Here is a 21,599-nt window from a genome sequence, read left to right as displayed (position 1 = left end):
TTATTATTATTATTATTATTATTATTATTATTATTATTATTATTATTATTATTATTTGGAAATCTCTCCTAGCTTCTAAAGAGTTCATGTTATAATTACATGTGTTTTCACCTCATAATTATAATATTTTCACCAAGGCATCTTTTGTGAATGTGGTCAACAGCAAGCAGGAAATTACCTATGGTTTATTTAGCTTTTTCATGAGGTTATAAATTTGTCATGACATATTATTTATACACATATTTATCATGCATACAGCGATCAGCTTCAACATAAAAAACACAGGCGTAATACTCTGTAGATCCTCCACCAAAAACAGCTCTGACCCCTCGAGCCATGGACTCCACAACACCTCTGAAGGTGTGCTGTGGCATCTGGCACCAAGATATTAGCAGCAGATCCTTCAAGTCTTGTAAGCTGGGAGGTGGGACCTCAATGAATCAGACTTGTTTGTCTAGCACAGCCCACAGATGGTCTGTTGGATTGAGATCTGGGGAATTTGAAGGCCAAATCAACACCTTCTGGAGATGCTCTGACCAAGTCATCTAACCATTACAATCTGGCCCATGTCAATTTGCTCAGATCCTTACACTTCCAATAATCCAAAAATTTATTCTGGTAGCTACTTCATTTATTCTGGCACCAATCAGACATAACATTATGACCACCTGCCTAATATTGGGTTGATCCCCCTTTTGCTGCTAAAACAGCCCTGACCCAACGAGGCAGGGACTCCACTAGATCTCTGAAGGTGTGCTGTGGTATCTGGCCCTAAGATGTTAGCAGCAGATCCTTAAAGTCCTGTAAGTTGCAAGGTGGGACCTCCATTAATTGGACTTGTTTGTCCAGCACATCCCACAGATGCAGGATTGGACTGAGATCTGAGGAATTTGGGGGCCAAGTCAACACCTCAAACTCATTATTGTGCTCATCAGTGCAAAGAACCCTAAAGTGGAAATAAAAATGTCCTTATACAGTTAAACCTGATCAATTATCTATAGCTGTTAATACATCCACCTGGTGTCATGCTATTACCTGCTTCATATTACTTGTAAAGGTGGGGGTGAAAAAGCTTACAGCACCTGGTATTCCCAGGAGGTCTACCCTCCAACTTCTAACCAGGTCAAACCCTGCATAGCTTCTGAGATCAGACGAGATCAGGCGTTCTCAGGGTGGTGTGGCTGTAAGCGAGAGATGACCCGCACTACCGGCTCTTTATAGTGTATGACGTAGACAACACCTTTCTCTCACTTCCTAATTTGCTGTTGTACAGAGAGAACAACCTCTTCATCTAAACTAACATTTCTGTCTCACCTCCTGCAACACACACACAAACACATGGCTCTTCACCTCTTGGGATTCCTACCACTTAATGTCATGTTACTCCGCTTAATTTCTCCAAATATTTAAACAGGCACGTTGTATCTCAGCTTCTTGCTTTATTTTAATGCCACATATACGACTTCTTAATCACTTTAAATAACACATAAGATAAAGAAAGAGAAAGAAAGGTGACTGAGAACAGACTATTACCACTTCATCCACAAATACTTTGCTTGCTTCAATTTTTTGCGTTAAAAACAATTCAGATCAACAGTTTAAAAGCCGCTAAAACTACGAGAGCCGCATGCCTTTTTTTTCTTTGCACTGCACACAAAGGCACAGAAAGCACACTATGTTGTTAATATTTGTCAGGACATCATGGATGTCACAGCTCTGCTGACAGCAGTTTTCTCTAGTTTTCCCATCATCCTTAAAGAAACTACTTGTTAATGTTCCAAATGTTTTGGTACACTGTTACTATAAAATAAATGATTGGACCTCAGTTACTTTTTGGCTTTACTTATTTTTTGTTAGTTTAGCTTACTTAAAAACACTTTAAAAAGCTGCAGGTTAATTATGAGCAAAGTGATTCCCCGCGAAGTGAACTACACAGGGAGCAGGATGTACACTTTAAAGTGCACTGCGACACGGGCCGAGAAATCGGCAATCCATTGCTCTTCCTGTAATAGCCCGGATGTTAAGACCTGAATTTTTTTCAACCTGAATTTTAATACCTGAATTTCCTGTAAATCCTGTAAGGATTTTTTTCATTCAGATCAAATTGCAAATTGACAAGTTTTTATTCAGTTCATGTGATTCAATATGCTATTTTGCTTTCAGGAATTTTGGCACTATTATACTTCCATACCTCGTGAAAAAAAATACACATAAAAAAATAAAACACGCAAATCACAGAATTGAAAACAGAATTTAAAAAATAAAACAAACAAAAAAAGAAGAAAAAATATTAAAAACAGACATTTTTTTTGCTTACTTTACACGGATGTTTGTTCTTTCTGCTACTTTTTGCTTGTCATTAAATTTTCTGTTTATTCACGCTTCACTTTTCTGAGTTTTATGCAGATTAAGTGGCGGGATAAAAGTCTGCATTGGTCCACTGCTTCTCAACCTACTGCCCTTCTCTAGCCAATCAGTAAAGTGACGTCACTGACTCTGCCGGTTAGTGTTTGAACCTGTCTTGAGTAAGTGAGAAGATGGGCGACTACACACAGCTACATGTAATCCATATCAATGTATACGTTAGTTAGATGCCTTAATTGCCCAAGGAATTAGTTGTAATATGTCTAAAATGGTCCTTAAATGTTCCAGTTGTTTTGTGCAGGTGTGGAGGACATGGTGCTTTCTTCCTAGAGGAGCAGAGTGTTGGGGTTGTGCTTACAAAGACTGAGTGGATGCTGTGGTCACAGTTTAGGACAGACATTGAACCAGACTCCCCATCCCGAATTAGTTTTAAACTGTGTGAGGCAAATTGTGGAATAAATCTGTTTTAATTACATTTATAGTATCACTCTACAATGCTTACGTCTAATAACCCTAAATCCTTCTGCAGCTTTTAAGGTGGCATGCAACTCCATAATGATGTTGATCTATCTCTAGCACACAGACAGAAATAAAGAGTCTAGAAATAATTTCTAATTTAAAGACTTATTTTCAGTTGACAGATTTTTGACTCTGACAAGAAGCCATTGTTATAATATGAATAAACATCTCTCCCTCTCTCTGGCATTAATATACAACATTAACAGTCACTACTTTAATAAAACTTTCTTTCTTTCTTTTTTTCAATATAGGCCAGAACTAGCAGTAACAGCCCTGGACACAGAATTATAAAAACTGCAGCAAGACACTACTGCAATGGGCAGAAACAGAAGTGCAGAGTCAAATACTTTAAAACCAAATCAAACAAATCAAACGTACATCTTTTATCAACAAGAACGCTACTGTAATGGCAGTCCTGAACATTCAGACTAAAGCTTTTATCTTTCCTGGTTTCTGGATGCAGTGTTTATTCTTCTTTTTCCACAGACAGTCTGCATCCTGAAACTATCAGGTAAAGAGCTATAAGTGTCATAAAAAGTAATACAGCAGACTTTCATATACTCATATAAAACTGCAAATCTAGCTATTATTAACGGTCATCTTGAAAATATTGCACGGGGAATCTATGCTTCAGTACAGCACCAGCATGCACTTGGCCATGTTCTGATCAGTGAATGTCCGTCTCTGATCCTGCTGCCCCTGACCCTGTATATGACTGACCTGAGCCTGTGGACACGGTGATACAGGACTCTGATTATGAGTCTGGGTTAATACAGAGATAAGAGTAAACACAAAGTGAATTATATTACTAATAGTGTTTCTGTAACCATGTAAATATATATAACTTTAATTGTGTTTCTGTAAACATGTAAAGTCATTTATATTTACATGTTGACAGAAACGCTGTATCAAAGTTATTTATTTACAGACACATTAATAAAATTGTTTACAATTACTCAACATATTTACATTATCTACAAATAAATTGAAATGAATCCATCCCCTACAGAAAGTGTCTTGTCTAGTCCTTAATGCTTTGATTAAAGGGCACAGAATTAAAGCTTGAGGATGTGTCACATAACGGAACACAGCAATATATAGACGCTGCACCTTCACGCCGAAGGCACTTAAAGCTTCTTGAACTCATTAATAAAATGTTATATTTTAATGTAATATATTAAAATGTTATGTTACTGGTTGGAACGAATACATCAGAAGGACAGCACATGTTGGACGTTTGGGGGACAAAGTTAGGGAGGGCAGATTAAGATGGTTTGGACATGTTCAGAGGAGGGAGAGTGAGTGTATATATATATATATATATATATATATATATATATATATATATATATATATATATATATACACACACTATATTGCCAAAAGTATTCGCTCATCCATCCAAATAATCAGAATCAGGTGTTCCAATCACTTCCATGGCCACAGGTGTATAAAATCAAGCACCATTTACATTATTAATGGCATTTGGCAGATGCTCTTATCCAGATCGACTTACATTTATACATTTATCTCTTTATTTATATATATATATATACACTATATTGCCAAAAGTATTTGCTCACCCATTCAAATAATCAGAATCAGGTGTTCCAATCACTTCCATGGCCACAGGTGTATAAAATCAAGCACCTAGGCATGCAGACTGTTTTTACAAACATTTGTGAAAGAATGGGTCGCTCTCAGGAGCTCAGTGAATTCCAGCGTGGAACTGTGATAGGATGCCACCTGTGCAACAAATCCAGTCGTGAAATTTCCTCGCTCCTAAAAATTCCACAGTCAACTGTCAGCTGTATTATAAGAACGTGGAAGTGTTTGGGAACGACAGCAACTCAGCCACGAAGTGGTAGGCCACGTAAACTGACGGAGCGGGGTCAGCGGATGCTGAGGCGCATAGTGCGAAGAGGTCGCCAACTTTCTGCAGAGTCAATCGCTACAGACCTCCAAACTTCATGTGGCCTTCAGATTAGCTCAAGAACAGTGCGCAGAGAGCTTCATGGAATGGGTTTCCATGGCCGAGCAGCTGCATCCAAGCCATACATCACCAAGTGCAATGCAAAGCGTCGGATGCAGTGGTGTAAAGCACGCCGCCACTGGACTCTAGAGCAGTGGAGACGCGTTCTCTGGAGTGACGAATCGCGCATATTCCATTAAAAAACAATTATTACTCTATTTTCTTATTAAGAAACTTTTTTTTTTCAACGTTATTTTTTCGGAGGGTGTATGTTTCTAGAATGGACGGACTTCACGTAGCAGATATCATAGTCACATTTCTTGATGATACCAATCTCGTGATTATTCTTTTATTCGTGTATTTCGTTATTATTTTTAATTATTTTTCTTACTACTGCTACTACTACTACTATGATTCCCGTCCGTAAGTCCTGAACAAGGAAGAACAGAGCAGACATGTGGCTCTTGTAGTTGTTGCGGCATTTAAATTGTTGCTCTGAATTGTTTTTAACGAAGTAATAATTGAAGCAAGAAAAGTATTTGTGGATGAAGTGGTAATAGCCTGTTCAAAGACACCTTACTTTCTCTCGCAGCAATCTGCTGTCTTATGTCAAGTGTTTTATTGATGTGGCATGAAAATAAAGCAAGAAGCAAAGATGCAGCGTGCAACGTGCCTGTTTAAATATTTTGTCAAATTAAGCAGAGTAAGATGTCATTAAGTGTTAGTAATCCCAAGAGGTGGAGAGGCGCGTGTGGGTTGCAGGTGGTGAGACAGAAAGTTTGATATGGATGAAGCGGTTGTTCTCTCCACCCAACAGCAAACTGAGACGCGAATGAGTGACTTTAAAATAAATAAATGAAAAAAAGAAAAGAATAGAAACGGAGTCATCTACATCGTACACTATAAAGAGCCCTTATTGAAACTGCTCTCCCGCTTACGGCCATACCACCCTGAGAACGCCCTCTAGTGCGCAGAGGAAGTTGGTTTGGCTACAGTGAGGAGAGACATGCTCTCCCCTAGTGTTTGCTTTATTTCTTTTATTTTTTGTTCTAATTCATTTTTTACTAAATTTGGTTATAGTGTATTTTTTTCTTTCTTGCTCCCCAGCAGTTTGACTACCTGGGGAGGCGGTTTTTTTTTGTTATTATTTTGGTAGTTTGTTGGATCGTCTTTGCTACAATAACAAAGACAATGGCTGAATACGATAGATAATTCAAAGAATACACAATAATACTTGAAACTGAGAAAATTAAAGGACTGAAAGCAACTGATATTTTGAAGACGGTCGTTGAAATAGTTGGACATGTAAAATTACTTGCTTTAAGACCACGACAACAGGCGGAATACGTGTTAACATTTGCCGATAATGAGTCAATGAAACTAGTAGAAGATGGAATTTTAATCAGTGGAACGCATTGTGAAACCAGACTGCTTGAAAATAATGACATCGTCGTGTCATTTCTGTATCTGCCTGTTTATTTATCAGACAGCATTATAACAGAAAAACTCAGACTGTGGGGTGTCACACCCCTACATCCAATTAGAAGGAGATATTACCCAGGAACAGATATAACCGACGGGACAAGATATGTAAAGGTGCGATTCCCAAAGGAAATCGTGTCCTTGCCATACAGCACTAAATTCATCACAGCAGAGGGTCCACAATATGTCAGAATCATACATGATCGGCAGGTGAAGACTTGATACTGAGATATACTGAAGATACTGAAGATACTGAGTCGGAACATCTGCAAAGCCGGGTGACGGACACAGGGAAAGGCAATGACCGAGTGGCAGAGCAACAGGTCGGAGCAGCGAGAAAGACAGTATCTACAGAAACGAAAGATGACGACATAGAAAAGGAATCGGCAATGGACGAGGATACAGATCTGGAATTAAAAATGGTAAAAGTAAGAGGAACACTGGATAACAATGGACGGACGACGAGTACAGAACGACGCGGAACTAATTGGGGAAGAAAACTTGGAGACGGATGTGCGGAAGACGACAGACTGGAGAGTAGAAGGAGAAAAAGAATAACGACACTCAATATACAAAAAGTTATAGAAAAACAGAGAGAAAGAAGGGAACTAATGAAAGGACTAAAAAAGAATCTAAGGACTGGCACGTTTGATGGGCTAACGGAAGAAATGTTGGAATAATGACTACTGCATTGTAAGTTAAAGACTACTGATGGAACGCTTTTTTTGTATACCGTAATACAAATAATGACATTTAAAATAGTATCTATCAATGTAAGAGGTTTAAATAATATACAGAAATTTCACACAATAATAACAAATGCTGGAACAGCTGAAATAGTGTGCTTACAGGAGACATATTGGGATGAAGAAAGTGTTAAAAAATGTAGAAACATATGGGATGGAAATATACATTGCAATAACGGGAAGGAAAAACAAGGAAGAGGGGTGGCGGTGTTAATTAAAAGGAACATATGCGAAAAAGAAAGAGTAATTTTTAATGACGATGTGGGGAAAGGTATAGCAATAGACCTAACACAAAATGATAATAAAATAATTCTGTACAACATACATGCACCTAATGAAGAAAAAGAAAAGGTCAGTTTCTTTAGGAAAATAATGACAACAATTGATGGGTGGAAGAATGTTATTTTAATCGGCGATTTCAATATAGCGCTATCTAAATTAGATATTGGAAACGCTATGGTTTTTAAAACAGATAAAGGGCGAGATGAGTTGAAGACATTAATGGAACAGTTTAAATTTGTTGATGTATGGAGGGAACGAAATAGAACGAAAAGGGAATACTCGAGAAGACAAAAAGTGCAAGGTTTAATTAAACAATGTCGGATAGACCTAGTCCTCTGTACAAAGAAGGTAGAAAACATAACAAGGAATGTATTTTATAAAGAAGCAGGATTCAGTGATCATAATTATTTATTCATGGAATTGGATTTTGATGAAGTAGAGAGAGGCCCAGGAATGTGGGTTCTCAACACAAGTATTTTAAATGACAGAGTATATTGTGAGAGAATAAAAGACTTAATTAAATGGAATTTGAAAAATAAATTGTTCTTGGAAGACAAAAGAATATGGTGGGATAACGTAAAATATGAAATTAAAAAATATTCTATAGAACATAGTACACGTACACAAAAAATTAAAAGACGAGAGGAAAAAGAAGTAAGGAAAGAGCTAGAGAAGGAACTAAAAGAATTAGAGGAAACTGGAAATGAGGGAACAATGGGGAAAATAATAGTACTAGAAGACAAGATAAAGCAAATAGAAGAAGAAAAGTGTAGAGGATTAATACTGAGAAGTAAAGTAAGATATGCGGTAGAAGGGGAAAAGAGTACAACTTTTTTTTTTAACCTGGAGAAAAACAGACAAAAAGCAAATGTGATCAAAGAGGTGCTAAACAAAAAAGGTGAAGAAGAGAGAGGGAAAGAAAATGTTCTGAAAATGGTGAAAGAATACTATGAGGATATGTTTACAAGTAGAGGAATAAATCAAGAAGATGAAGAATTTTTATTGAGACACATTAAAACAAAAGTAACAGAAGAGAACAAAGAAATGTGTGATCAAGAAATAAGTGAAGAGGAAATAGATATAGCTATAAGTCAACTGAATACAGGGAAACGTCCAGGGACAGATGGACTAACAAATGAATTTTATAAAAAATTCAAGCAACAGTTGGTACCAATATTAAAATTAATTTATGAAGAAGTATATAACAAGAAAGAATTAAGTGAAACAATGAAAACTGGCATGATCAAATTAATATATAAGAAAAAAGGAAAGACAGCTGATCTTAAAAATTATAGACCAATATCAATGCTAAACAATGATTTTAAAATTCTAACAAAGATTTTAGCAAACAGACTGAAATATGTATTACCCCAAATTATAACCACTACACAAGCATATGCAGTACAAGGAAGGGACATAGCTGACACACTTTGCAGTATAATAGATACAATAACATATATGAAAGAAAAAGGGAGCGGGGGATACCTAATAAGCCTTGATCTAGAAAAGGCCTTTGACAGGGTTGAACATACTAATATATGCATAACATACTGAGAGAATTTGGTTTTGGAAATAATTTTAGAAGATGGATAAAAATCCTTTATTTTGATGTTTTAACATGTGTGAAATGTAATGGATTTTTAACAGAGTATTTTAAACCCACAAGATCAATTAGACAAGGATGTCCACTGTCGGCTCTATTGTACACTTTGGTAGCCGAACCACGTGGTCTAGCAATGAAAGCTGATGAGGAGATCAAAGGTATATCAATAGAACACAGTGAAAGAACTGAATCAATATACCAGTATGCTGATGATACCACGATTATGGTCGAAGACCTAAAAAGCATTGAAAGGGTATTATTAAATATGTACTGTAGAGGATCAGGAGCAAAAATAAATTTTGAAAAAAGCAAAGGCCTGACAATTGGAATAGCAGATTCCCTACCAGAACAAATCGATTTTAAGCAGGAAGAAGAGATAAAAATCCTAGGGATAGTAATTGGACCAGATGCAAACAGGGCAAATGAAATAACCTGGGAGAGCACTGTAGGAGGAATAGAAAAACGACTAAAATTCTGGGAGAGTCGAAATTTAACAATAAATGGTAAAGTTCTAGTAACAAATGTGTTAATGTTATCCAAAATCTGGTATGTATCGAATGTGACACCATTGCCCTTGAAAGTTTACACAAGAATTAAACAGATTGTTTTAAATTTTTTATGGGGCAAAGGAAGAGTCAAAATAGCATATGACACGCTTATTGGAAGGAGAGAAGAGGGGGGATTAGGGCTTTTAGATCCTTTTATCAGAATGAAAAGTTTGAGAGTGAAAACGGTAAAGAGGTTTTTAGACAAAGAAAATACAGCAATGTGGAAGGAAGTGATGAGGTTTTATCTAAGAAAGAGTGGGGATTTTAATATGGGAGAAAACATTTTATGGATGAAAGCCAAAGGCCACATGGTAAACATGTTACCCTGTTTTTATAGGGAAGTATTAAATGCTTGGGGAGAGTTCCAGAGTAACATTAAAATAGAGCCCATAGGGAGAAAACAATTGTTAGACCAACCACTATTTTTAAATCAGAATATACGGAATGAAAACAACACGATATATTACAAGAAATGGTGGGATGGAGGATTAAGGCAAGTGAAAGACGTTCTATACGAAATAATAGAGGGGTTTTTACCGGTACAGGTGGAAGGGGATGCTATGGTAGAAATCGGTGAAATTGTTAAAAAAGACACAATAAAAAAGCAATATGAACAACTGTTGAATGCTATACCGAAAGACTGGATTAAAAGAATAAATGAACAAGAGCAGATAGAAGGGAAAATAGAATATCCAAAGGTTTTCTTAAAGAAAGAAAAGGGAGAAATGGTGTGCTTTAATGAAGGGAAACTCATTGAATTTTATGGATATTTTAGAGAAATTGCTTTTGTAAAGTCAACTGCGAATAGCTACTGGAAACAAAGATACCAAGCTTTGAATGAGAAGCATATATGGAGAAATGTAAGACTAAAATATATGGAACCTGTTTTAGAGAATTTTAATTACATGCAAAGACATAACTGCTTACTAACAGAAATGAGATTGTGTAAAATTGGATTAGAGGATGATGCGATATGCAGTGTGTGTAACATAACAGTTGAAGAGTGGTTGCATTTATTTTTTTACTTTGAAAAATTAACAAATTTTATGAGTAAAATTGGTAAAGGATAATGGTAAAGGATATGTTAAAAGAGAAATGGAAAGAACAAATGACACAGAAAGATTGGGAAATGTTGTTTCTATTTGGATCATGCACCAGGATCTGTACCACATATTTTTTAAACCTTATAATAGCTGTGGCTAAGTATTCAATATGGATTAGAAGAAATGTTGTAAAACACAAAAGGGTAGAAGTAAACGTCTGGACAATTTTTATGGCAAAGATGCAACAAACAATTGATGCGATGTATCAATATTTTAAAATGAATAACAAATTAGATGATTTTCAGAAAATGGTTGTGAAAGACAATCCTTTTATAAAATGTACATCAAAAGGTTATTAAATACTTATGTAAATTGTAATCAAGCTATGTGCTGTAAATGGATAATATGAAAAGTTTTCAATTAATAAAAAAAAAAAACAAACAAAAAAAAAGAACGCCCGATCTCGTCCGATCTCGGAAGCTAAGCAGGGTCGGGCCTGGTTAGTACTTGGATGGGAGACCGCCTGGGAATACCAGGTGCTGTAAGCTTTTTCACCGTCAAAAGTCTCTACTGCAACTTTTCAAACTCAATAACACCTTCAACTTGCATTCATTTATCACTACACAGAGATCACACACAGAGACACATCTGACAAAATCAACAAGCAATCAATCACCTCGACACAAATTCATGCTCAAATCACAGAATTATCCCTACCTTATTTATTTTCCACTTCATTCATTCATTCATTCATTCATTCATTCATTCATTCAATCATTCATTCATTCAAACAATCACTCGCATATTCCTTTAAAATACAATTATTTTTCTATTTTCTTATAAAGAAACTTTTTTTTACATAAAGTTATTTATTTCGGAGGCTGTATGTTTCTAGAATGGACGGACTTCACGTAGCAGATATCATAGTCACATTTCTTGATGATACCAATCTCGTGATTATTCTTTTATTCGTGTATTTCGTTATTATTTTTAATTATTTTTCTTACTACTGCTACTACTACTACTATGATTCCTGTCCGTAACAGTCGTAGTAGTAGCATTTGCACTTATAACATGAGCGTCTTAGATGCTCCAACAAACAATTGGATGTTGCAGGTTTGTTCAGATTGTGTACAGTGTCCTTTATTTCTAGATATGTTCTGAAGTTTCCAATTCAAGCACTTGTGTAAAATCCCCGTTGAAAGACTCGTCTAGCAAATGCTTTAAACGCAGAGAGAGAGAGAGAGAGAGAGAGAGAGAGAGAGAGAGAGAGAGAGCGCACGCACTCACGCGCTCTCTCACTCGCTCGCGTTGGAACCCGGCCCCTCTCTCCAGTTCAGCTGGTGGCGGTAATGCGTCCAACTCCTGAACAAAGAAGAAGAGAGCAGACATGTGGCTCTTGTAGTTGTTGCGGCATTTAAATTGTTTCTAACGAAGTAATAATTGAAGCAAGAAAAGTATTTGTGGATGAAGTGGTAATAGCCTGTTCAAAGACACCTTACTTTCTCTCGCAGCAATCTGCTGTCTTATGTCAAGTGTTTTATTGATGTGGCATGAAAATAAAGCAAGAAGCTAAGATGCAGCGTGCAACGTGCCTGTTTAAATATTTTGTCAAATTAAGCAGAGTAAGATGTCATTAAGTGTTAGTAATCCCAAGAGGTGGAGAGGCGCGTGTGGGTTGCAGGTGGTGAGACAGAAAGTTTGATATGGATGAAGCGGTTGTTCTCTCCACCCAACAGCAAACTGAGACGCGAATGAGTGACTTTAAAATAAATAAAAGAAAAAAAGAAAAGAAACGGAGTCATCTACATCGTACACTATAAAGAGCCCTTATTGAAAAGGCTCTCTCGCTTACGGCCATACCACCCTGAGAACGCCCGATCTCGTTCGATCTCGGAAGCTAAGCAGGGTCGGGCCTGGTTAGTACTTAGATGGGAGACCGCCTGGGAATACCAGGTGCTGTAAGCTTTTTCACCGTCAAAAGTCTCTACTGCAACTTTTCAAACTCAAAAACACCTTCAACTTGCATTCATTTATTACAACACAGAGATCACACACAGAGACACATCTGACAAAATCAACAAGCAATCAATCACCTCGACACAAATTCATGCTCAAATCACAGAATTATCCCTACCTTATTTATTTTCCACTTCATTCATTCATTCATTCATTCATTCATTCATTCATTCATTCAAACAATCACTCGCATATTCCTTTAAAATACAATTATTATTCTATTTTCTTATAAAGAAACTTTTTTTTACATAAAGTTATTTATTTCGGAGGGTGTATGTTTCTAGAATGGACGGACTTCACGTAGCAGATATCATAGTCACATTTCTTGATGATACCAATCTCGTGATTATTCTTTTATTCGTGTATTTCGTTATTATTGTTAATTATTTTTCTTACTACTGCTACTACTACTACTATGATTCCTGTCCGTAACAGTCGTAGTAGTAGCATTTGCACTTATAACATGAGCGTCTTAGATGCTCCAACAAACAATTGGATGTTGCAGGTTTGTTCAGATTGTGTACAGTGTTCTTTATTTCTAGATATGTTCTGAAGTTTCCAATTCAAGCACTTGTGTAAAATCCCCTTTGATAGACTCGTCTAGCAAATGCTGTAAACGCAGAGAGAGAGAGAGAGAGAGAGAGAGAGAGCGCACGCACTCACGCGCTCTCTCACTCGCTCGCGTTGGAAGCCGGCCCCACTCTCCAGTTCAGCTGGTGGCGGTAATGCGTCCAACTCCTGAACAAAGAAGAAGAGAGCAGACATGTGGCTCTTGTAGTTGTTGCGGCATTTAAATTGTTGCTCTGAATTGTTTTTATCGAAGTAATAATTGAAGCAAGAAAAGTATTTGTGAATGAAGTGGTAATAGCCTGTTCAAAGACACCTTACTTTCTCTCGCAGCAATCTGTTCTGAAATTAAACAAAGGGTATGCACCATTCATTTTGGAAGGGTTTATTTCTCTTTTAGAGGGACGTGAGAGTGTACCGGTGAGGGTTTTGAGAGATACAGGGTCAACAGAGTCCTTCATTTTGGATTCCATTAGGGGTGCTCCGATCAGGATTTTTGTGGCCGATTACCGATCTCCGATCACTAGAAGCTGTATCGACCGATACCGATTACAGGGTCTATTTTGAAAGTTTTCCATCTGTCCACTGCTACACTTCACAGGGGTGTTTTGTTTTTGTTTTGTTTGTAGGTTGCCATTAAACACCTCCGTAAGGATGGCTCGGACCTGTACATCACCGTTGTAAGTAACCTTACTTGACTGCTGTGATAGTAGCAATAAAGTCCTGTTTACAATTGATTTAAAGACCAAAACTATGCAAAACTAATGCACCTTGCTGTCATTTTCCAGTATAAGAATCCTAGATGCAGCATTAGTTACTGTTCCTGACTACTTTCATAAGTCAACACCCCCACCCCAATCAGACAGTTAGGGTCAATAACTAGATTACATCAAATCACATATAAGCAACAACATATTCATTATAAATTGATCAAGTAACATGATGTGAGCTAAAGGTAACTGATCCTTCAAACTGGCGTACTTTCACCATGGTAATACATCTTACTGGACATCACATGACCTCCAGGATATCACATACATTAGTGAAGAACTGAGATTGAGATGAAGAAACACTAAACAGCAAAGTAATTCCTATAAAACGTAATGTCGTCTTTTTTTATACTTGTTCTTTGTGATTCTTCCATCCATATGCTGCAAAAATCTTTCTTTGAAAGTCTAATTCTCCTCAGTTCAGTCACATTAGTCTTAGCTCACAGCAGCATCTAGGTTTCATATACTGCATCTATAGATTCAGATTTCACAAACTATGCTAATTTTATGTGTGTTTGTTTTTTAATTGCTAGCCTGGCGAGACCTGCAAGCTCCATCTAGAGGTGGCTTTAATGCCAGCAGCGGCGACACTCGGCACATGTGGCAAGGCATCCAGTCCATCACCAACTACAGGCCAGCTCCACCTGCCTGTGACAGTGATGCCTCCCTTCCAGATGTGCTGAACAGCTTCTACGCTCGGTTCGAGGCACAAAATGACGTGACAGCGAGGAAGACCAGCCCTTCTTCAGAGGACCAGGTGCTCTGTCTCACCACGGCTGATGTGAGGAAAACTCTACACAGAGTTAACCCACGGAAAGCTGCTGGACCAGACAACAATTCTGGCAGAGTGCTCAGGGAATGTGCAGAACAGCTAGTAGACGTCTTCACGGACATCTTCAACATCTCCCCGAGCAGCGCCGTCGTCCCAACGTGCCTAAAGTCAACCACTATCATCCCCGTGCCGAAAAAGTCTCCAGTGTCCTGTCTCAATGACTACCGTCCCGTTGCACTCACACCCATCAACATGAAGTGCTTCGAGAGGCTCGTCATGAGACACATTAAGAACCTGCTGCCCCCGTCACTTGACCCCATGCAGTTTGCGTATCGTCCAAATCGATCCACAGACGATGCCATCACCACAACCCTCCATCTGGCCCTCACACACCTGGACAATAAATACACTTACCTACGAATGCTGTTCATTGACTTCAGTTCAGCATTCAATACGATCATTCCTCAGCACCTGATCTAGAAGCTGAGTCTGCTGGGTATCAACACCTCCCTCTGCAATTGGATCCTGGATTTCCTGACTGGAAGACCTCGGTCAGTCCGGATCGGGAACAGCATCTCCAGCACCACCACACTGAGGGCTGTGTGCTCAGTCCACTGCTGTTCACTCTGCTGACTCACGACTGTGCAGCAATGCACAGCTCTAATCATATCATCAAGTTCGCCGATGACACGACCGTGGTGGGTCTCATCAGCAAGAACGACGAGTCAGCATATAGAGAGGAGGTGCAACATCTAACAGCCTGGTGTAAAGTCAATAACCTGTCTCTGAACGTCGACAAGACTAAAGAGATGGTTGTTGACTTCAGGAGAGCAAAGAGTGAACATTCTCCACTGAACATTGATGGGTCCATCGTGGAGATCGTCAAGAGCACCAAATTCCTTGGTGTCCACCTGGCAGAGGACCTCACCTGGTCACTCAACACCAGCTCCATCACCAGGAAAGCCCAGCAGCGTCTCTATTTCCTGCGAAGGCTGAGGAAGGCTCATCTCCTACCTCCCATCCTGACCACCTTCTACAGAGGGACCATCGAGAGCATCCTTAACAGCTGCATCCGCAGACATTTACTCCACTCGCTGCATCCGCAAAGCTAACAGCATTGTGGATGATCCCACACACCCCTCACATGCACTCTTCACCCTTCTACCATCTGGAAAGAGGTACCGAAGCATTCGGACCCGCACAACCAAACTGTTGAACAGATACTTCCCTGAGGCTTTCAGATATCTCAACAGAGAACTGAGCTGAGCTGGACACACACACACACACACAACCAAGATCTGATCTCAACATAGAACTGAGCTGAGCTGGACACACACACACACACGTACAACCAAGATCTGATCTCAACAGAGAACTGAGCTGAGCTGGACACACACACACACACGTACAACCAAGATCTGATCTCAACAGAGAACTGAACTGTGCTGGACATGTACTCGCACACACATACATAACGCACATGCACAAAAGCTGAGAACTGTGTTCCAAGAGGAACTGAACTGTGCTGGACACACACACACACATACTAAATTGTCCTGTTTGCATGCACATTCACTTTACATTTCACTTTATATTAATCCTGTTTACATGTCAATTTCATATTTATATTCACTGTATACACTGTTCTTTGCGCAAAGTGTCAGTTTTATATCTGCATGTCTATATGTTGTTTGTCTGCACTGTCTTGTCTTGTCGTCCTGTGCACTTCTGTTGTATGTCTAGTTTATTTCTTGCACCTTAAGTATAGTTTAGTTTTATCTCTATGTTTAGCTTTATGTTTGTCCGCGTCACTGTACTTTGTCTGTGTTATGTGTAGCACCTCTGGTCTAGGAGGAACGTTGTTTCAATTCACTGTGTACTGCATCAGCTATATATGGTTGAAGTGACAATAAAGCTTCTTTGACTTTGACTTTGACTAATGCAAATGCTATCAAAGCCACCTCACTGCCAGTACGTTCTGCAGCTTGTGGATTGGTTTGAAATGGACAACTGCCTCCTGTTAGTCCTGGAAAGACCAATCCCCTGCATGGACGTGTACGAGTTATGCTTAAGTGAAGGAGGCACACTCACTGAGCTACTGGCCAAAATGATCATGCTGCAGGTGATTCATCTTTCACTATGGCCCCTCTTTGGATAACCAAAGAATTTGTTTGTTCTTGATAACGTGTTTGCTAGCTTTATCAGATGCTTCACAAAGTAAAAATCCCATAAAAATGGAGAACACAAAGTGATGCACAAATTCAAATAATAATGGTGAAACAATCCACAAAGGCATCATTTGTTTTTTGTTTGTGTGTGTAATTTAGATACGTGTGTGATTGAACTGTTTATTTAGGGTTACTGATGTATGGTACGGCTGTGACTATGTGATGTGGCTGTAAGGGTCCAGTCTTGCTGAGACTGGTTGTTCTTTATAGACTATATTACATAATTACAGTGTATATAGTTGTGTTTAGATGAAATTTAGTTTAGCTCTTTTGATTTTGATCCTGAGAGTTTTCTTTAGTGTTCAATGATTGATGGTTATTATTATTATTATTATTATTATTATTATTATTATTATTATTATCATTATTATTATTATTATTATTATTACTTCATGCTGCAGGTGGGCGAGGCTGCCGGCTACTGCCAAAGTCACAAGGTTTTCCACCGTGACATCAAGGCGGAAAACCTTCTGTTCAACTCCGACACCCTGGACATAAAATTGATCGATTTTGGCTGTGGTGATTTGTGGCAGGACACGCCCTACGTGGAATATGCAGGTAATTGCACGTCAACAGATATTGCACATAATTAATGGAATATCTAAGTTGTGATCTTGCTGATGTTGTTCTTGCTCTTCTGCTCAGGAACCCCAGATTTTTGGCCTCCAGAATGGATCCAGCAACAACAGTACTACGCCGACCATGCTACCATCTGGAGTCTGGGCATTCTCCTATACAGCTTAGTCTGTGGAGAAATGCCCTTCAGTAATGAGGAGGAAATTGTTGCTGGGTCCCTCAATTTCATACCTGGCCTGTCTGAAGGTGAGAGAATATAAAAACAGCATTTTGAGATATTACAAGATGTTACAAATCTGAGAAAAATGATAGTGAAGATTAAAAATTAGTGACTAAATTTCTGTCCCTGTTTACATCACTGCCCACACAGCCTGCCGCCATCTGATCAACTGGTGCTTAGAGCAAGATCCCACCAAAAGACCAAGCCTTAAGCAGATCAGTAAACATGGGTGGTTCACAGAAGCCCTTCAGGTTAGCCAGGTAAAACATCAGATCTAATTAAAATGAACTAACACAGAATATGATCCAGATCACATGGATTGCACTAGAACCCTACTGCATTCTTCCACAATAAAGTATTATGTAATTTTATTTTCATGACAATTGAACAAGAAATCAAATAAGGAAACATTATGTTCTACAAAACTCTATATTAATTTAAACATGTTTTTATTCCACAGATGATGAATAGGCCATGTTGGATCAGACCATCAGCACCCAACAAATTATAATTACAAATAAATTATAATTCCTGTAAATAAATTAGAAATACGTTAAATAAATCATGAACCTTATACCTGAGTGGCTGCTGTTTGCTTTCATTCAATATCATCATATTTATGATCTTCTGCTTGGAGCCGTCTGCATTTATGACTCAATGTCTGCTGCTGTGGATGAACACACATGGATAGCTTAAAAATCTGCACTTCCCATCAACAGTTCATGCCCAAATCTCACCGTGGGTTCAGTCGATGATCTTATATGAATATAATGTAGACTTGAATTTAAAACCTGCTGTAATCAAGAAAACTGAGCTCATCCTGAGATTCTTATTCACAATATACTCATACTGTAAATCCTTTTAAATATACGTAGAACTGTTTATATTATACAATTGTATTCGTTTCATTATATATCATATACACTGATCAGGCATAACATTATGACCACCTGCTTAATATTGGGTTGGTCCCCCTTTTGCTGCCAAAACAGCCCTGACCTATCGAGGCATGGACTCCACTAGATCCCTGAAGGTATGCTGTGGTATCTGGCACCAAGATGTTAGCAGCAGATCCTTAAAGTCCTGTAAGTTGCAAGGTGAGGCCTCCATGGATTGGACTTGTTTGTCCAGCACATCCCACAGATGCTGGATTGGATTGAGATCTGGGGAATTTGGAGGCCAAGTCAACATCTCAAAAACTCATTGTTGTGCTCATCAAACCATTCCTGAACCATTCGGGCTTTGTGGCACGGTGCATTACCCTGCTGAACAAGGCCACAGTCATCAGGGAATACTGTTTCCCACATCAAAATAACAAAATAATGATACTAAATTATAACATGCATACATAGAGGTGGGTCAGCTCACATCAGTTGAAGACAGAAACACCATTTCCTCTCTCCACCATGGGGGCACAGGACAGGGTGTCTGCTAACACATTCTCAACTTCCTTAATGTGTTTTATTGTCAAATTATAAGGCTGTAAGTAAAGTATCCATCGCATTAAGCGTGGACTCTGACTCTGTAATGAATGATGGAATGTCAAAGGATTATGATCTGAATAGATGACAACTGGGGACCCTCCCCCCACATACACATCAAAATGTTGAAGTGCCCAGATCAGTGCCAACGTTTCCTTCTCAGTAACAGAGTAATTCAATTGATAGGAATTAAACTTGAGTGAAAAGTAACTAATTGGGTGACCCAGGGACGATTCTAGGATTTTCATTTAAGGGGGGGCTCAGTCCCCAATGTGGGTATAATAGTAAAAAAATTAATGAATGAATGAATTAATTAATTAATCAATCACCAATTTGTGTACAGTTTATGGATAATCACATAATTTTTTGGGGTGCTGAGTAGTTATGCTACAGCCCCCCTAAAAATGGCCTAGCGACGCCCATGAGTTACACTATCTACATAGGCAAACCAAAATCCCTGCACTTAAGCACATCTACAGCACCCAGTGGCCACAAGCTTCATCAGAGACACGTCACACCCGGGTCACCACCTCCTTCATTCCACTCACATACCTAAATGTTCATGCATTATTTGTAAGATTATCACCTTGAGAAAATATTGTCCTTACTCTGGATATTTTTAAGTGATAAAATTAGATAGATATCATTTATTAAGGATCAGATATATTAATTATATATAGATAGTTATCGATACCGTGAAACCCTTATATATATATATATATATCCTCTTTATATATATGGGGTGTTTTAAAGACAACTAACAAATTAGAGACATATCCACCAAAGTGCAGGGGTTTAGCATAGAAAAAGTAAAAGGCTTTTTATGAACCATTGCAGCTATAACAGCTTCAACTCTTCTTTAGGAGTTTTAGGAGTTTAGGAGTGTTTTTATGGGAATTTTGACCATTCCACTGGAAGAGCATTTGTGAGGTCTCCGCTCTAATTCATCCCAAAGATGTTGATCAGGTTGAGGTCAGGACTCTGTGAAGTTCCTCCACACCAAACTCACTCACCCATGTCTTTATGGACCTTGCTTTGTGCACTGGTTTGCAGTCATGTTGGAACAGGAAGGGGTCATCCCCAAAGTGTTCCCACAAAGCATAAAATTGTCCAAAATGTCTTGGTATACTGAAGCATTAAGAGTTCCTTTCACTGGAACTAAAGGGCCAAGCCCAGTCCCCTGAATTCAGTGATTTGGAGGGGTGTCCTCAAATGTTTGGCAACATAGTGTATATATATGTATTACTTATTACCCTTGTAGCCCTTTTATTATGTGCCCTTGTAAGACTACAGTATAATATAATATCAGATGAAACATTAACACAATATTAATGTGAAACGTGATAATTCACATCATACACTTGAACACCAGACATTAAAAACATCAAGTCTTTATTGAAATCTAATTTGATTCTTTTCTGTTTTCAGCTCATGGCAGGGTACAAAAGATTAGGCACAAGAGACTAACAGCAACACCACTAAGTCAGGAAAAGGGAGCCCTAGAAATACAGAGCAGGAAAATAAAAGGTTGACAAAACCAGAATTATTATAAAAATATACCAAAATTATATAAACCAAGTTATTATTCATAGCTACTAAAAATCTTTAAGCGGTTCTCATGAGAAAACCATATGATTGATTAGAGACGGCAGAGAATGTGTTCACTTATCACTACAGTGTATTCATATATGGAAATCATTTCGACGTCCATTTTCATCTGCGAGACAGAGGCTGCAAAACCATGATGGTTAGCTTCATCCTTATACACTAGAATGGGATCATGGACTAAAACATAACTCCTATCACTCTCATTTCATTTCATCAGTTTCTCCTGATGTCCTACAGGCTGTAGAATTTGAGGCTTCTGTCCATGTCAGTAGAGGACAGGAACTGAGCATGCTCGCCAGTTACCCAAACCTGAGTGATCTATAGAAAGCAAAGAGGAAAAGAGAGGAGAAAGACCCAATCATCATTTTCAATCAGTTATTCATTTTAAAAGCTGAAAACAATTGTTTATGGGAAGCATGGACACTTAACACACGATATAAATGTATAACAGTAAAGCTGCTGCACTCACCAGTGAAGTTGAGAACCTCAGTCCACTGTTTGCAAATGTACACTCGAATATCAGACCCTCTAACAGCCAGATACGTTCCGCTCTGGTCAAACACCAGAGACTTCATCTGCAGGTCAACAGGAGGAAGAGGAGAAGGAGGAAATGAAAAGGCTGATACTGGTTCATTGCACTTAATGATCTGATTATTTCAATTTGTTTGTGATTTAGTAAAAACAATTGCAGTACACATGGCAACATATCAGCAAACCAACACTTGTATAATAATAACAAACCTCATAGTTATTATCCAAAGTAATTGTCTAAAAGTTCATCAGCTTCCTCAGATCCCAC

General features: G+C 38.3%; 2 protein-coding genes, 1 non-coding gene and 1 pseudogene across 5 annotated transcripts; 3 read left to right on the top strand and 1 right to left on the bottom strand.

Moving 5' to 3' along the window:
- Window positions 1-1,070: 1,070 nt before the first annotated feature.
- LOC131358506 (5S ribosomal RNA) lies at window positions 1,071-1,189 on the bottom strand (annotated as a pseudogene).
- Window positions 1,190-6,030: 4,841 nt separating this feature from the next.
- On the top strand, window positions 6,031-16,568 carry LOC131357484 (uncharacterized). Of its 3 annotated transcripts, none has more exons than XM_058396464.1 (3): window positions 6,031-7,030; window positions 13,775-13,825; window positions 14,449-16,568. In XM_058396464.1, the coding sequence occupies exon 3, from the start codon at window positions 14,514-14,516 to the stop codon at window positions 15,165-15,167; it is 654 nt and encodes a 217-aa protein (XP_058252447.1). In that variant the 5' UTR covers window positions 6,031-7,030; window positions 13,775-13,825; window positions 14,449-14,513; the 3' UTR covers window positions 15,168-16,568. The 3 variants fall into 3 exon arrangements, with proteins under 3 accessions (XP_058252447.1, XP_058252448.1, XP_058252446.1); XM_058396465.1 differs by lacking the exon at window positions 6,031-7,030 and adding an exon at window positions 13,314-13,504; XM_058396463.1 differs by lacking the exon at window positions 6,031-7,030 and adding an exon at window positions 13,315-13,504.
- LOC131358428 (5S ribosomal RNA) lies at window positions 12,409-12,527 on the top strand. Its single transcript, XR_009205429.1, has one exon. It is a non-coding gene; the product is annotated as a 5S ribosomal RNA (ribosomal RNA).
- Window positions 16,569-17,307: 739 nt separating the features above from the next.
- On the top strand, window positions 17,308-21,124 carry LOC131357982 (serine/threonine-protein kinase pim-1-like). Its single transcript, XM_058397414.1, has 4 exons — window positions 17,308-17,473; window positions 17,561-17,737; window positions 17,862-17,971; window positions 21,038-21,124. Exons 1-4 carry the CDS (start codon window positions 17,308-17,310, stop codon window positions 21,122-21,124), a joined length of 540 nt encoding a protein of 179 aa, XP_058253397.1.
- Window positions 21,125-21,599: the final 475 nt, after the last annotated feature.

The sequence above is a fragment of the Hemibagrus wyckioides genome, linkage group LG08, assembly GCF_019097595.1.
Source record: "Hemibagrus wyckioides isolate EC202008001 linkage group LG08, SWU_Hwy_1.0, whole genome shotgun sequence".
NCBI lineage: Eukaryota > Metazoa > Chordata > Actinopteri > Siluriformes > Bagridae > Hemibagrus > Hemibagrus wyckioides.
The sequence above is the reverse complement of the archived record's forward strand: the minus strand, read 5'-3'. Positions and strand labels throughout refer to the sequence as shown.